This window comes from Pinus tabuliformis, chromosome 9 (assembly GCF_031772625.1).
Source record: "Pinus tabuliformis cultivar Carrire ecotype Pingquan chromosome 9, CPIR1, whole genome shotgun sequence".
In the NCBI taxonomy this organism is placed as follows: Eukaryota; Viridiplantae; Streptophyta; class Pinopsida; order Pinales; family Pinaceae; genus Pinus; species Pinus tabuliformis.
Genome location: NC_142307.1, coordinates 1,959,817,614 through 1,959,834,554, shown reverse-complemented (window position 1 = coordinate 1,959,834,554; position 16,941 = coordinate 1,959,817,614). Strand labels below are relative to the sequence as shown.

At 36.7% G+C, this 16,941-nt stretch overlaps 1 protein-coding gene across 1 annotated transcript in view; it reads right to left on the bottom strand.

The window, feature by feature from the left end:
• The window catches only part of HEMG2 (Flavin containing amine oxidoreductase family), a 525,695-nt gene that overhangs the window by 89,896 nt on the left and 418,858 nt on the right, over positions 1-16,941 (bottom strand). The window contains exons 12-13 of the mRNA XM_089438658.1: positions 15,209-15,397; positions 14,349-14,423 (exon numbers count right to left, since the gene is read on the bottom strand). Of these exons, the coding sequence (XP_089294784.1) occupies positions 14,349-14,423; positions 15,209-15,397 (264 nt within the window). The remainder of the gene's footprint in view (positions 1-14,348; positions 14,424-15,208; positions 15,398-16,941) is intronic.

The window sequence follows — 16,941 nt, the reverse complement described above, 5'->3', positions numbered from 1 at the left end:
GATCTAGGCACAGGTATCTTGTCTGATCTTTGGGGTTTGAATGATAGTTTAGATTCTGAAATATATTGGCAGGTATCTCCATTTGATCAGGGTTTCACTATTGTTTTCTCCTTCTACGTTGATGGTTGATTTTAAGCTGTGCAGAAAATCCTTTTTTCAGATTACCGGGCGTTAGGGGAAGTTCTCGGCTGAACCAGCCAACTCCCGGGTTGTGTTTTCTGAAAGAGCCCAGCCAGTTCTTGATCCCGGGCTTATCATTCGAAATTTTTTTTTTTTTTTTTATGAATGCATGCAGGGTCTTCTGAAGCATTTTACATTTAAATTGTTTTTTTTGAAAATTTTCCTGTTCTTATTGCTAAATCTGGCTGCTAAGGGCCTAAATCTGTAAATTATTAGGCTGATCTAGGGTTTTAATATTTTCTTCATTAGGGTTTTAAATTTTGTTCTATGCAGTTTTCATTAGGGTTTTCAGTTTCTTGGTTTAAGGCATTCATCTTTTCAAAAAAATTTAGTCACTGGATATCGTTTTGGTCATTCTAAGAGCATTGTGATTTAGCTGATGATAGATGATTGCTGTTCATGGTTCACGTTTTTTTATATCATCTAACAAGTAATCATCTTAACCATAATCTCTTAACGCACTGGTCTGCTAAATTAATCAAATCCATCGAGTGCTTTTTATATCGTATCTCGTGTCTCCCAACCAACTGGTCGACAGTTGGTCTTCATCATCTCACAGGGACTACCCCCCTTAGTCGCGGGAGACAGGCTTAAACGGAGGGATCGGGGATCAGAGTGACAGCCCCCGGTCTGAGCGTTGTCGTGTCAATCCGTGCGACAACATTTTTTGGCGCCGTTGCCGGGGATAGAGTTTTTCTGTCCTTGGTGTTTAAACATCTTTTCATCATTCATCGTTCATCTGTCTATCATTCGTTTGAGCCGGCAACGCCAACATTTTTTGGCGCCGTTGCCGGGGACAAAGTTTTTCTGTTCCTGGAGTTTCATCGACATTCACCTTATCATCTTTCTCATCTCTCATTTTGAGCTGGCAAATTCAACCTTTTGGGTTATCATTTGGATCTTTTATTGCTTTATTTTTCGCCATATCAGTAGCATCTCTTCGGTCTGTTTTTTGTTTGGGTGGCGACTCCACTTTCTCATTTTTCCCAGACAAGAAGCTTTACTCATATCTGCTTGTGGTTACTTTTTGGATCCTAGAATCAGATTCATTGTTCAAGTGGCGACTCCACTTCTCTCATCTCTTAATTTTCTTGAGCAAAAATCTCTTTCTATCATCCATTTGATCCTTCATTGTTCATCATGGATTATTCATTTAAACCATGTCATTTTACTGATAATCTCCATAATCTTCCGAAAGAGGCCGTTGGTAAATTATTTAAGTTCTCGGGTGGTGATTCGATCACTGTTGAACGGCATTTAAACAGGTTTACTTGTGTAATGATCTTATATTGTAGATTTCCTCAATATAATCATGAAGATTTCAAGATGCGTCTATTTGTCCATTCTTTAGAGGGTGATGCCTTGAATTGGTTTAATAATTTTCCTAATGATTTTTTCACTTCTTTACAAGACATTCTCAATGCTTTTAAAGATAGATATGATAGTCCAAACAGCTTGCCTTCTGCCTCTAAAATTGTGCAACAGAATGAAAGTAATTTGATAAGCGGACCAGCTGAAAGATCCCAAGACGATTCATCATGTCAGAATGTGTCATCAACCGGAAATATTGCAGATCAAGTTCATGATAGTGAAAAATCAGGGACAAATGACAATGAAAGGGAAGAGCAAAAACAAATTTTACGAGATCTAATGATGCTGGTGAGAAATATGGAAATCAATCAAACTAATTATGTCAATGATGTGAAAACTTTGTGCACCCACCTGGAAAAACGTAATAGGGAGATTGAGGTCACGCAAAATCAGCATGCTAAAGAAATTGAGGCCATGAAAACTAAATATGAAACAGAAATTGGAAACATGCATAGCAAGATGTCAGTCTTAGAGGAAAATATGGTGACCATGAAAGTTGATCATGATAGGGAAATTGACTCTATGCAAAACAAGTTATTAACCATGGATGAGGAAATGACCATCATGACGTTCAATCATAATAATCAGTTGGCTGACATGCAAGCGAATCATAAAGAAGAAATAAATTTCATGCAGCATTACTTGATGGACATAAAGGAAAAGAACGATAAAGTAATAAAAGACATGGAAGAACATCATGCCAGACAAATCGGTGATATGAAGGTTGAACACTCTAGACAGATGGATCCCATTAGAATACAGGTTCAAAGGTTTCAGCAATTGGAAAATGAAAGAAACCAGGTAACATCAACAGATCAGGAGCCTTCTCATTTGCTGCAGCAAGCTCCATCTTATTATGAGGAGGTTATTTATTCGATTGAAAGATGGTTAATTGAAGGTGATCCGGATAGACTTAAGAATGATAAAGCTCAGATGCGAGCTAAAGAAAGACATATCATGCATACTTCATCTGATAGTTTCGAAACAGAAAGTTCCAGGTCATCAGTAATTAAACCAGCCAGAAAGAAAAAGCGCAAGAGAAAGAAAATAAGAAGAAGATTTGACGCATCAGACGGCCGCGAACAGCTTGATTTTCGGATAGGAAAGAGTCCTACCATATGCAGAATTGGACATGGCACATCCGACAAGCAGCCGACAGATTTGCCTGAAAGCAGGCAAATGCTCAGTATGCACTATATTGAACACATCTGATGCCGTAGGGCATCTTTTGTATCGTATTTCTAACCCTACTCCTTGTCATTTCAGCATTTTCGTTTCGGTTTTAGGATTAGATTTGCTTTTCTAGATTAGTTAATAAATGAGGAGCTTTTATCTTTTTTGTGCTTAATGTATATGATGATTTTTGGATGGACGCTACTTATTTTTGTGTTGTATGGATGCAGATTCTGGATTCTCACATTCCTGCAAGCAGCAACGTGTCCCCAAGTAGAGCCAGATGTTGACCACTGCCGGTCAACTACCCATGCAGTACCCCCCCTTTTTCTTTGCAAGAAAGGGGCAGCACCTGATCAGCGTGTCCATGCCATCCAACAGTCGTCAGCAGCTTGATCAATCTAATTGTAAACCCAGTCTGCATGTATTAATTGTAAATAATCTTAGCAGATATGAGTCATGTATGTGAATTGCCTAGGTGGACCTAACTTTCTAGTGGTAATCTACGTCCCGGGAGGTTTTTTGTCTCACCGATCCATGGATCGGCAGAGTTTTCCTTCAAACCTGACCCCAAAGCCGGGATGGATTTTGTCATTGGAACTTTAGGAGAATCCTAGTGTGTTAATCTGCTAGATTATCGTTGTGTCGCAGAGCTGGGTGTTTTGTGAGGGTCTGTATTAAGTGGGTTTGTCCCCTTGAGATGAAAATTGTAAAAAGTCATCTTGAAATGTGTCTTGAGGGTTGAAAATGGTTTAAATCCCCTCGTGAGTCCTAAGTCCTAGGTCCTAGGTGATGTTTCCAAAGGCTTAGTTCGATGATCCATTTAAAAAATGAAATAAATAAAAAATAATAAAAAATTTAAAAATTAAAAAAAAATAATAATAAAAAATTTAAAAATTTAAAAAAAAATAATAATAAAAAATTTAAAAAATAATAATAAAAAATTTAAAAATTTAAAAAATAATAATAAAATAAATAAAAATTAAGAAATTTAAAAAACTTAAAAAAATAATAAAATAAAATAATAAATAATAAAAAATTTAAAATTTTAAAAAATAATAATAAAAAAATTTAAAAATTTAAAAAATAAAATAAAATAATAAATAATAAAAAATTTAAAAATTTAAGGGAATAAATCGACGGATGAGATCAAGAGATGTCTTGATCCTCATCAACGGTCGAGATCATTTCTACATGGATCAATCGAACTAGCCGTTGGAGTCATTTCCTTTAAATAGGGTGCTAGGAGTCATTGTCGATTCATTCGGATCTGTGAGTCTGTGGCTGAAGAAGCTCTCTTGTATTTCATTTTTTTTGTGCAATAAAGAAGACTTTGGGGTTAAAAATCTTGCTGGTGTTACTCTTCTGAAAATGCTGTAAGATTGTTCTATTTGTTCTGCATAATTTTATTTTCAGCCATTAATGATAGCTTAATGAAGATTGATCTAGGCACAGGTATCTTGTCTGATCTTTGGGGTTTGAATGATAGTTTAGATTCTGAAATATATTGGCAGGTATCTCCATTTGATCAGGGTTTCACTATTGTTTTCTCCTTCTACGTTGATGGTTGATTTTAAGCTGTGCAGAAAATCCTTTTTTCAGATTACCGGGCGTTAGGGGAAGTTCTCGGCTGAACCAGCCAACTCCCGGGTTGTGTTTTCTGAAAGAGCCCAGCCAGTTCTTGATCCCGGGCTTATCATTCGAAATTTTTTTTTTTTTTTTATGAATGCATGCAGGGTCTTCTGAAGCATTTTACATTTAAATTGTTTTTTTTGAAAATTTTCCTGTTCTTATTGCTAAATCTGGCTGCTAAGGGCCTAAATCTGTAAATTATTAGGCTGATCTAGGGTTTTAATATTTTCTTCATTAGGGTTTTAAATTTTGTTCTATGCAGTTTTCATTAGGGTTTTCAGTTTCTTGGTTTAAGGCATTCATCTTTTCAAAAAATTTTAGTCACTGGATATCGTTTTGGTCATTCTAAGAGCATTGTGATTTAGCTGATGATAGATGATTGCTGTTCATGGTTCACGTTTTTTTATATCATCTAACAAGTAATCATCTTAACCATAATCTCTTAACGCACTGGTCTGCTAAATTAATCAAATCCATCGAGTGCTTTTTATATCGTATCTCGTGTCTCCCAACCAACTGGTCGACAGTTGGTCTTCATCATCTCACAGGGACTACCCCCCTTAGTCGCGGGAGACAGGCTTAAACGGAGGGATCGGGGATCAGAGTGACAGCCCCCGGTCTGAGCGTTGTCGTGTCAATCCGTGCGACAACATTTTTTGGCGCCGTTGCCGGGGATAGAGTTTTTCTGTCCTTGGTGTTTAAACATCTTTTCATCATTCATCGTTCATCTGTCTATCATTCGTTTGAGCCGGCAACGCCAACATTTTTTGGCGCCGTTGCCGGGGACAAAGTTTTTCTGTTCCTGGAGTTTCATCGACATTCACCTTATCATCTTTCTCATCTCTCATTTTGAGCTGGCAAATTCAACCTTTTGGGTTATCATTTGGATCTTTTATTGCTTTATTTTTCGCCATATCAGTAGCATCTCTTCGGTCTGTTTTTTGTTTGGGTGGCGACTCCACTTTCTCATTTTTCCCAGACAAGAAGCTTTACTCATATCTGCTTGTGGTTACTTTTTGGATCCTAGAATCAGATTCATTGTTCAAGTGGCGACTCCACTTCTCTCATCTCTTAATTTTCTTGAGCAAAAATCTCTTTCTATCATCCATTTGATCCTTCATTGTTCATCATGGATTATTCATTTAAACCATGTCATTTTACTGATAATCTCCATAATCTTCCGAAAGAGGCCGTTGGTAAATTATTTAAGTTCTCGGGTGGTGATTCGATCACTGTTGAACGGCATTTAAACAGGTTTACTTGTGTAATGATCTTATATTGTAGATTTCCTCAATATAATCATGAAGATTTCAAGATGCGTCTATTTGTCCATTCTTTAGAGGGTGATGCCTTGAATTGGTTTAATAATTTTCCTAATGATTTTTTCACTTCTTTACAAGACATTCTCAATGCTTTTAAAGATAGATATGATAGTCCAAACAGCTTGCCTTCTGCCTCTAAAATTGTGCAACAGAATGAAAGTAATTTGATAAGCGGACCAGCTGAAAGATCCCAAGACGATTCATCATGTCAGAATGTGTCATCAACCGGAAATATTGCAGATCAAGTTCATGATAGTGAAAAATCAGGGACAAATGACAATGAAAGGGAAGAGCAAAAACAAATTTTACGAGATCTAATGATGCTGGTGAGAAATATGGAAATCAATCAAACTAATTATGTCAATGATGTGAAAACTTTGTGCACCCACCTGGAAAAACGTAATAGGGAGATTGAGGTCACGCAAAATCAGCATGCTAAAGAAATTGAGGCCATGAAAACTAAATATGAAACAGAAATTGGAAACATGCATAGCAAGATGTCAGTCTTAGAGGAAAATATGGTGACCATGAAAGTTGATCATGATAGGGAAATTGACTCTATGCAAAACAAGTTATTAACCATGGATGAGGAAATGACCATCATGACGTTCAATCATAATAATCAGTTGGCTGACATGCAAGCGAATCATAAAGAAGAAATAAATTTCATGCAGCATTACTTGATGGACATAAAGGAAAAGAACGATAAAGTAATAAAAGACATGGAAGAACATCATGCCAGACAAATCGGTGATATGAAGGTTGAACACTCTAGACAGATGGATCCCATTAGAATACAGGTTCAAAGGTTTCAGCAATTGGAAAATGAAAGAAACCAGGTAACATCAACAGATCAGGAGCCTTCTCATTTGCTGCAGCAAGCTCCATCTTATTATGAGGAGGTTATTTATTCGATTGAAAGATGGTTAATTGAAGGTGATCCGGATAGACTTAAGAATGATAAAGCTCAGATGCGAGCTAAAGAAAGACATATCATGCATACTTCATCTGATAGTTTCGAAACAGAAAGTTCCAGGTCATCAGTAATTAAACCAGCCAGAAAGAAAAAGCGCAAGAGAAAGAAAATAAGAAGAAGATTTGACGCATCAGACGGCCGCGAACAGCTTGATTTTCGGATAGGAAAGAGTCCTACCATATGCAGAATTGGACATGGCACATCCGACAAGCAGCCGACAGATTTGCCTGAAAGCAGGCAAATGCTCAGTATGCACTATATTGAACACATCTGATGCCGTAGGGCATCTTTTGTATCGTATTTCTAACCCTACTCCTTGTCATTTCAGCATTTTCGTTTCGGTTTTAGGATTAGATTTGCTTTTCTAGATTAGTTAATAAATGAGGAGCTTTTATCTTTTTTGTGCTTAATGTATATGATGATTTTTGGATGGACGCTACTTATTTTTGTGTTGTATGGATGCAGATTCTGGATTCTCACATTCCTGCAAGCAGCAACGTGTCCCCAAGTAGAGCCAGATGTTGACCACTGCCGGTCAACTACCCATGCAGTACCCCCCCTTTTTCTTTGCAAGAAAGGGGCAGCACCTGATCAGCGTGTCCATGCCATCCAACAGTCGTCAGCAGCTTGATCAATCTAATTGTAAACCCAGTCTGCATGTATTAATTGTAAATAATCTTAGCAGATATGAGTCATGTATGTGAATTGCCTAGGTGGACCTAACTTTCTAGTGGTAATCTACGTCCCGGGAGGTTTTTTGTCTCACCGATCCATGGATCGGCAGAGTTTTCCTTCAAACCTGACCCCAAAGCCGGGATGGATTTTGTCATTGGAACTTTAGGAGAATCCTAGTGTGTTAATCTGCTAGATTATCGTTGTGTCGCAGAGCTGGGTGTTTTGTGAGGGTCTGTATTAAGTGGGTTTGTCCCCTTGAGATGAAAATTGTAAAAAGTCATCTTGAAATGTGTCTTGAGGGTTGAAAATGGTTTAAATCCCCTCGTGAGTCCTAAGTCCTAGGTCCTAGGTGATGTTTCCAAAGGCTTAGTTCGATGATCCATTTAAAAAATGAAATAAATAAAAAATAATAAAAAATTTAAAAATTAAAAAAAAATAATAATAAAAAATTTAAAAATTTAAAAAAAAATAATAATAAAAAATTTAAAAAATAATAATAAAAAATTTAAAAATTTAAAAAATAATAATAAAATAAATAAAAATTAAGAAATTTAAAAAACTTAAAAAAATAATAAAATAAAATAATAAATAATAAAAAATTTAAAATTTTAAAAAATAATAATAAAAAAATTTAAAAATTTAAAAAATAAAATAAAATAATAAATAATAAAAAATTTAAAAATTTAAGGGAATAAATCGACGGATGAGATCAAGAGATGTCTTGATCCTCATCAACGGTCGAGATCATTTCTACATGGATCAATCGAACTAGCCGTTGGAGTCATTTCCTTTAAATAGGGTGCTAGGAGTCATTGTCGATTCATTCGGATCTGTGAGTCTGTGGCTGAAGAAGCTCTCTTGTATTTCATTTTTTTTGTGCAATAAAGAAGACTTTGGGGTTAAAAATCTTGCTGGTGTTACTCTTCTGAAAATGCTGTAAGATTGTTCTATTTGTTCTGCATAATTTTATTTTCAGCCATTAATGATAGCTTAATGAAGATTGATCTAGGCACAGGTATCTTGTCTGATCTTTGGGGTTTGAATGATAGTTTAGATTCTGAAATATATTGGCAGGTATCTCCATTTGATCAGGGTTTCACTATTGTTTTCTCCTTCTACGTTGATGGTTGATTTTAAGCTGTGCAGAAAATCCTTTTTTCAGATTACCGGGCGTTAGGGGAAGTTCTCGGCTGAACCAGCCAACTCCCGGGTTGTGTTTTCTGAAAGAGCCCAGCCAGTTCTTGATCCCGGGCTTATCATTCGAAATTTTTTTTTTTTTTTTATGAATGCATGCAGGGTCTTCTGAAGCATTTTACATTTAAATTGTTTTTTTTGAAAAATTTCCTGTTCTTATTGCTAAATCTGGCTGCTAAGGGCCTAAATCTGTAAATTATTAGGCTGATCTAGGGTTTTAATATTTTCTTCATTAGGGTTTTAAATTTTGTTCTATGCAGTTTTCATTAGGGTTTTCAGTTTCTTGGTTTAAGGCATTCATCTTTTCAAAAATTTTCAGTCACTGGATATCGTTTTGGTCATTCTAAGAGCATTGTGATTTAGCTGATGATAGATGATTGCTGTTCATGGTTCACGTTTTTTTATATCATCTAACAAGTAATCATCTTAACCATAATCTCTTAACGCACTGGTCTGCTAAATTAATCAAATCCATCGAGTGCTTTTTATATCGTATCTCGTGTCTCCCAACCAACTGGTCGACAGTTGGTCTTCATCATCTCACAGGGACTACCCCCCTTAGTCGCGGGAGACAGGCTTAAACGGAGGGATCGGGGATCAGAGTGACAGCCCCCGGTCTGAGCGTTGTCGTGTCAATCCGTGCGACAACATTTTTTGGCGCCGTTGCCGGGGATAGAGTTTTTCTGTCCTTGGTGTTTAAACATCTTTTCATCATTCATCGTTCATCTGTCTATCATTCGTTTGAGCCGGCAACGCCAACATTTTTTGGCGCCGTTGCCGGGGACAAAGTTTTTCTGTTCCTGGAGTTTCATCGACATTCACCTTATCATCTTTCTCATCTCTCATTTTGAGCTGGCAAATTCAACCTTTTGGGTTATCATTTGGATCTTTTATTGCTTTATTTTTCGCCATATCAGTAGCATCTCTTCGGTCTGTTTTTTGTTTGGGTGGCGACTCCACTTTCTCATTTTTCCCAGACAAGAAGCTTTACTCATATCTGCTTGTGGTTACTTTTTGGATCCTAGAATCAGATTCATTGTTCAAGTGGCGACTCCACTTCTCTCATCTCTTAATTTTCTTGAGCAAAAATCTCTTTCTATCATCCATTTGATCCTTCATTGTTCATCATGGATTATTCATTTAAACCATGTCATTTTACTGATAATCTCCATAATCTTCCGAAAGAGGCCGTTGGTAAATTATTTAAGTTCTCGGGTGGTGATTCGATCACTGTTGAACGGCATTTAAACAGGTTTACTTGTGTAATGATCTTATATTGTAGATTTCCTCAATATAATCATGAAGATTTCAAGATGCGTCTATTTGTCCATTCTTTAGAGGGTGATGCCTTGAATTGGTTTAATAATTTTCCTAATGATTTTTTCACTTCTTTACAAGACATTCTCAATGCTTTTAAAGATAGATATGATAGTCCAAACAGCTTGCCTTCTGCCTCTAAAATTGTGCAACAGAATGAAAGTAATTTGATAAGCGGACCAGCTGAAAGATCCCAAGACGATTCATCATGTCAGAATGTGTCATCAACCGGAAATATTGCAGATCAAGTTCATGATAGTGAAAAATCAGGGACAAATGACAATGAAAGGGAAGAGCAAAAACAAATTTTACGAGATCTAATGATGCTGGTGAGAAATATGGAAATCAATCAAACTAATTATGTCAATGATGTGAAAACTTTGTGCACCCACCTGGAAAAACGTAATAGGGAGATTGAGGTCACGCAAAATCAGCATGCTAAAGAAATTGAGGCCATGAAAACTAAATATGAAACAGAAATTGGAAACATGCATAGCAAGATGTCAGTCTTAGAGGAAAATATGGTGACCATGAAAGTTGATCATGATAGGGAAATTGACTCTATGCAAAACAAGTTATTAACCATGGATGAGGAAATGACCATCATGACGTTCAATCATAATAATCAGTTGGCTGACATGCAAGCGAATCATAAAGAAGAAATAAATTTCATGCAGCATTACTTGATGGACATAAAGGAAAAGAACGATAAAGTAATAAAAGACATGGAAGAACATCATGCCAGACAAATCGGTGATATGAAGGTTGAACACTCTAGACAGATGGATCCCATTAGAATACAGGTTCAAAGGTTTCAGCAATTGGAAAATGAAAGAAACCAGGTAACATCAACAGATCAGGAGCCTTCTCATTTGCTGCAGCAAGCTCCATCTTATTATGAGGAGGTTATTTATTCGATTGAAAGATGGTTAATTGAAGGTGATCCGGATAGACTTAAGAATGATAAAGCTCAGATGCGAGCTAAAGAAAGACATATCATGCATACTTCATCTGATAGTTTCGAAACAGAAAGTTCCAGGTCATCAGTAATTAAACCAGCCAGAAAGAAAAAGCGCAAGAGAAAGAAAATAAGAAGAAGATTTGACGCATCAGACGGCCGCGAACAGCTTGATTTTCGGATAGGAAAGAGTCCTACCATATGCAGAATTGGACATGGCACATCCGACAAGCAGCCGACAGATTTGCCTGAAAGCAGGCAAATGCTCAGTATGCACTATATTGAACACATCTGATGCCGTAGGGCATCTTTTGTATCGTATTTCTAACCCTACTCCTTGTCATTTCAGCATTTTCGTTTCGGTTTTAGGATTAGATTTGCTTTTCTAGATTAGTTAATAAATGAGGAGCTTTTATCTTTTTTGTGCTTAATGTATATGATGATTTTTGGATGGACGCTACTTATTTTTGTGTTGTATGGATGCAGATTCTGGATTCTCACATTCCTGCAAGCAGCAACGTGTCCCCAAGTAGAGCCAGATGTTGACCACTGCCGGTCAACTACCCATGCAGTACCCCCCCTTTTTCTTTGCAAGAAAGGGGCAGCACCTGATCAGCGTGTCCATGCCATCCAACAGTCGTCAGCAGCTTGATCAATCTAATTGTAAACCCAGTCTGCATGTATTAATTGTAAATAATCTTAGCAGATATGAGTCATGTATGTGAATTGCCTAGGTGGACCTAACTTTCTAGTGGTAATCTACGTCCCGGGAGGTTTTTTGTCTCACCGATCCATGGATCGGCAGAGTTTTCCTTCAAACCTGACCCCAAAGCCGGGATGGATTTTGTCATTGGAACTTTAGGAGAATCCTAGTGTGTTAATCTGCTAGATTATCGTTGTGTCGCAGAGCTGGGTGTTTTGTGAGGGTCTGTATTAAGTGGGTTTGTCCCCTTGAGATGAAAATTGTAAAAAGTCATCTTGAAATGTGTCTTGAGGGTTGAAAATGGTTTAAATCCCCTCGTGAGTCCTAAGTCCTAGGTCCTAGGTGATGTTTCCAAAGGCTTAGTTCGATGATCCATTTAAAAAATGAAATAAATAAAAAATAATAAAAAATTTAAAAATTAAAAAAAAATAATAATAAAAAATTTAAAAATTTAAAAAAAAATAATAATAAAAAATTTAAAAAATAATAATAAAAAATTTAAAAATTTAAAAAATAATAATAAAATAAATAAAAATTAAGAAATTTAAAAAACTTAAAAAAATAATAAAATAAAATAATAAATAATAAAAAATTTAAAATTTTAAAAAATAATAATAAAAAAATTTAAAAATTTAAAAAATAAAATAAAATAATAAATAATAAAAAATTTAAAAATTTAAGGGAATAAATCGACGGATGAGATCAAGAGATGTCTTGATCCTCATCAACGGTCGAGATCATTTCTACATGGATCAATCGAACTAGCCGTTGGAGTCATTTCCTTTAAATAGGGTGCTAGGAGTCATTGTCGATTCATTCGGATCTGTGAGTCTGTGGCTGAAGAAGCTCTCTTGTATTTCATTTTTTTTGTGCAATAAAGAAGACTTTGGGGTTAAAAATCTTGCTGGTGTTACTCTTCTGAAAATGCTGTAAGATTGTTCTATTTGTTCTGCATAATTTTATTTTCAGCCATTAATGATAGCTTAATGAAGATTGATCTAGGCACAGGTATCTTGTCTGATCTTTGGGGTTTGAATGATAGTTTAGATTCTGAAATATATTGGCAGGTATCTCCATTTGATCAGGGTTTCACTATTGTTTTCTCCTTCTACGTTGATGGTTGATTTTAAGCTGTGCAGAAAATCCTTTTTTCAGATTACCGGGCGTTAGGGGAAGTTCTCGGCTGAACCAGCCAACTCCCGGGTTGTGTTTTCTGAAAGAGCCCAGCCAGTTCTTGATCCCGGGCTTATCATTCGAAATTTTTTTTTTTTTTTTTATGAATGCATGCAGGGTCTTCTGAAGCATTTTACATTTAAATTGTTTTTTTTTGAAAATTTTCCTGTTCTTATTGCTAAATCTGGCTGCTAAGGGCCTAAATCTGTAAATTATTAGGCTGATCTAGGGTTTTAATATTTTCTTCATTAGGGTTTTAAATTTTGTTCTATGCAGTTTTCATTAGGGTTTTCAGTTTCTTGGTTTAAGGCATTCATCTTTTCAAAAATTTTCAGTCACTGGATATCGTTTTGGTCATTCTAAGAGCATTGTGATTTAGCTGATGATAGATGATTGCTGTTCATGGTTCACGTTTTTTTATATCATCTAACAAGTAATCATCTTAACCATAATCTCTTAACGCACTGGTCTGCTAAATTAATCAAATCCATCGAGTGCTTTTTATATCGTATCTCGTGTCTCCCAACCAACTGGTCGACAGTTGGTCTTCATCATCTCACAGGGTCTACCCCCCTTAGCCGCAGGAGACAGGCTTAAACGGAGGGATTGGGGATCAGAGTGACAGCCCCCGGTCTGAGCGTTGTCGTGTCAATCTGCGTGACAACACCTCCTATACCCATTAGGCCATTAGGGGAGGTCCCACTGGACTAGGATGAAAGATTAACCCCCCATTTAAGGTGAGGGAACAAGACGACAGTCAAAACCTCTCTTTCTTCCAAGTTACTCCATAATCCATGCCAAATGCCCAGAATACAAACAAGCATAAGCACCCAATTGCAAAATGAATAAAGTACCTTTTGATCGGAAGCCAACATTCAAATGTGCGCTCTTGCCAAATGGGCGAGGAAACATATGGCTGATGCAGGTGGCAGAGACATGAATGACACATCGTCATCGGCTACTAGTGGCTGTCAGGGGATGTTGGCTGCTGGCTGGAAGAGATGATGGGAGAAAAAATTCTCCTATGGAGTCACCCACTTCTGGTGGGTAACACATCCATTGGGTTTCCATGTGAGGTTTTCTCAGAAAAATTTATATCTAGCATTGTTTATTATACATTTTCAATTTGTATATTTTCTATATTTAGGGTGTCCCCTATGATCCACACCTTTCTTTCCCCTGTGCCATCCCCTAAAATTTGGGGTGTATGTCCAGCTGTATAAAACCAAGCTGTTTGCCTCCCTGCCACCTATATCCTCAAAACACTCTGAAACATAAGCCTATAATATATGCTTCTATTTTGCAAATACGTATAAGAACAAAAGCTGAGCAGCTAACTCTTACAATGTCATCCATGATATACTTGCAAGCTATAGTTGCAAGAAACAGAGAAAGGCTCAAAGCCAGTACCACCATTTAATACCCTTCATGTAATCTCAGAAAAAATTACTGAAGAACTGAATAATGATTAGAGAAAATATATTGTAATAAGATAAAAGTTCAGAACCATTTAGGTGAATACAAAACCATAAAATGAGAAAAATAATACAAAGTTGACATTGACATGGAAACGTAATTGCATATGTCAAAGAAATAGTCCTGAAAATTTCCCTTAGAGAACATGAGGAATAACATAGCCTCAATTTAGAATAGAAAATTAATATGTATACTCACCTTTGGGAGAAAGTCAAGTGAAAAAGGTTTTCCATCCTTGATTATTTGCACTTCTTGAAACTTACATAACGGTGCCTGTAGAAGCAAGCTAAAATGTTAAATCATAAGTAAAGTTTTGTCCATCTCCACCATATAGGAATTACAGAATTTTAATGGAAGCAAAGAATGAAAAGATGCCCATTAGTTTCAAGTTTCAACATTACATAGCTATTTCCCTACAGCCCATCCTTACATTTTGTTATATCCTTCCCCGTGCTATTATTGTGGAAATGCTACCTGTATCCCCTTTGCCAATGGTCTGCATAAGCTTTTTTTGTAAAACCCATTCTACCTTTCTCCCACTTACAGACAGACGGTGAAAAATTAAAGAATTTATCCCTCATATCGTTTTCCTATTTCACTCATTAAACCCAAAAGCAGACAAATAGAAAGAAATTAAAATTTAAGAGCCATTAAAAACGATAATAAAAATAAAAATTAGGAAAAAAAATTATTTGACACTGCTACACTAATTGAGTTCAAAATAGAGGCTCAGGATATTGAGGACTTAAATAGGAATTGGAGTCAATGCAATTATTTTCAGCAACCATATGGCCTTTATAAGTTTCCTCTTCTTAAATTTTTCCTTCAATTATTTTATTGTACAGTGCAAAGGGTATTGAAATTTGTTTCACGGGTAATGTGCATAACATCTTTCTTAAACTTCATAAATGAGAACAAAAGGGAAAAAATTAAGACACATTAAAGATAAGGGGCAGAATTTTCCTAAGCCAATTGGTAACGATGTTTAAAAGCACACAAATTGGATCTGAAAGTAAACTGTGCACAGAAAAATTAGATGTGCAGCTTAAGTAACTCACAGTCATTACTACTGCATCAAATGACTGTTCCTTTGGTGGCTCCTTGTAGCTAGCATCATTTCTTGCATAACAAACTGACCAGTTGTTATGAGGTGGGTTTCCCTGTAGATTGCACGAGAGTGACAGTACAGAACAGTGCATCCTCAGGGATTCCTCTCCAATTTTTGTGGACAGAGCATTAGTCAATGTCTGTGCATTCAAAGTTAGAGCCATTTTCAAATTAGATGAGAATATAAAAGTGAAATGAACAAAAATAAAATATCTTATGCAAAATGTAGTATCATTTCATTGTTCCTTATATAAATGTATTGAAATAAGAAATTAACATAAAATATTCTGCAACATGTTAGAATATTGTACCATCACTGAGTTTAACTCTTTTTCTATAAAGCAAGGAAGAGAAACATTTCTTTACATTAACCTCAAGACATGACTGTGTCGTTCACCAAATGGAATGCTTATACAAAAGCTATCAGCGATTCAGCACACACTAAGAAACCGGATTCGTCCTCCCCCCCCCTGTTGATTTGTGATAGCATCGGATGTGCTCTAGCCACGAAATTTGGAGAGGTTGGGGCACATGAGATCTCCAATAACCAGAAAGGGTTTGGACAAATTCTAAACAGTTCAAGAGATATTAAAACAATTAATATTTTTAATGGAGTCCCTAAGTCTAAACTTAGGGAAATTAAAATATTAATGTGGATTAATATAAAACTGTGTTAGAATGGTCCAAAAGACATGGATCAAACCAGATTTAATCTTAGCCGTTGATTAGGGACTTAATCTCGGTCGTTGATATGTCAATGAGAAAAGTATAAGAGGAGGCTTGAGGGTCACTTGGAAGATACACCAGAGTGATCAGTCATTCTATTCTCTAGAGTGGGGTTTGCTAAGAGAGCTGGAATCAATGATTGGAGTTGCAGCTGAGGGGAATTGAGTACAAAGAGACAGAGAGGCAGAGATAGGGCCGGGAAAGCAGCATAGGAGCCAGAGAGAGTGATGCAGTAGCAGCCAGGGCTCACACAGGGCCACGCAGAGGCAGTCGGGAGCTGCGCAGTGCTTCAGAGAGGCTAGTGTTGCTGACGCAGGGCCTCCTGAGGCTGATGCAGACCCATTCAGGGTGACAAAGGGCCAGCACTGGGCAAAGAGAGGCTGACACAGTCCAGAAAGGCAGACGCTGGGATTTCTGGGGCAGATTGGAGCTGAGGAGCTGTCGAAAGGTTTATCTGGGGTTTCAGCCGGGGCATTTGTTTCAAACTGAGAGGTATTACTGCCAAGGAAATTCTCTGTTGGGTAAGCCGGATTTGGCACCCAGATTGTACTTTGATATTGCTTAATAAGAAAACCCTCAGAGAGCTGCACCGGTTTTCACACGTTGGGTTTTTCCTGGGACATTGATCCAAAAATAACGGTGTCATTTGGTGTGATTGTTTTTGTTTCCTTCAGTTGTTGATCTGTAATATGTTGAGCATGCACTAGTGTTTATTTTCAGTATTTACATTGTAAATAACTTGTTAAGTAACGAAACAAGTAGGTAGGAATAACTTAGATAAAGTGCATGGAGGGTTTCTAACTAGTAGACTTAGAAACTTCAACATGGTATCAAAGAATGATTGCAGATCATAGGAGAACAGAGGACATCAGCCGAGCAGAGCAATAGCAGAAAAAACATATGTCCAGAAGTGACAGAAGTTGTTTCTAGCAGAGCAGTAACAAGGGAAGGGTTACAC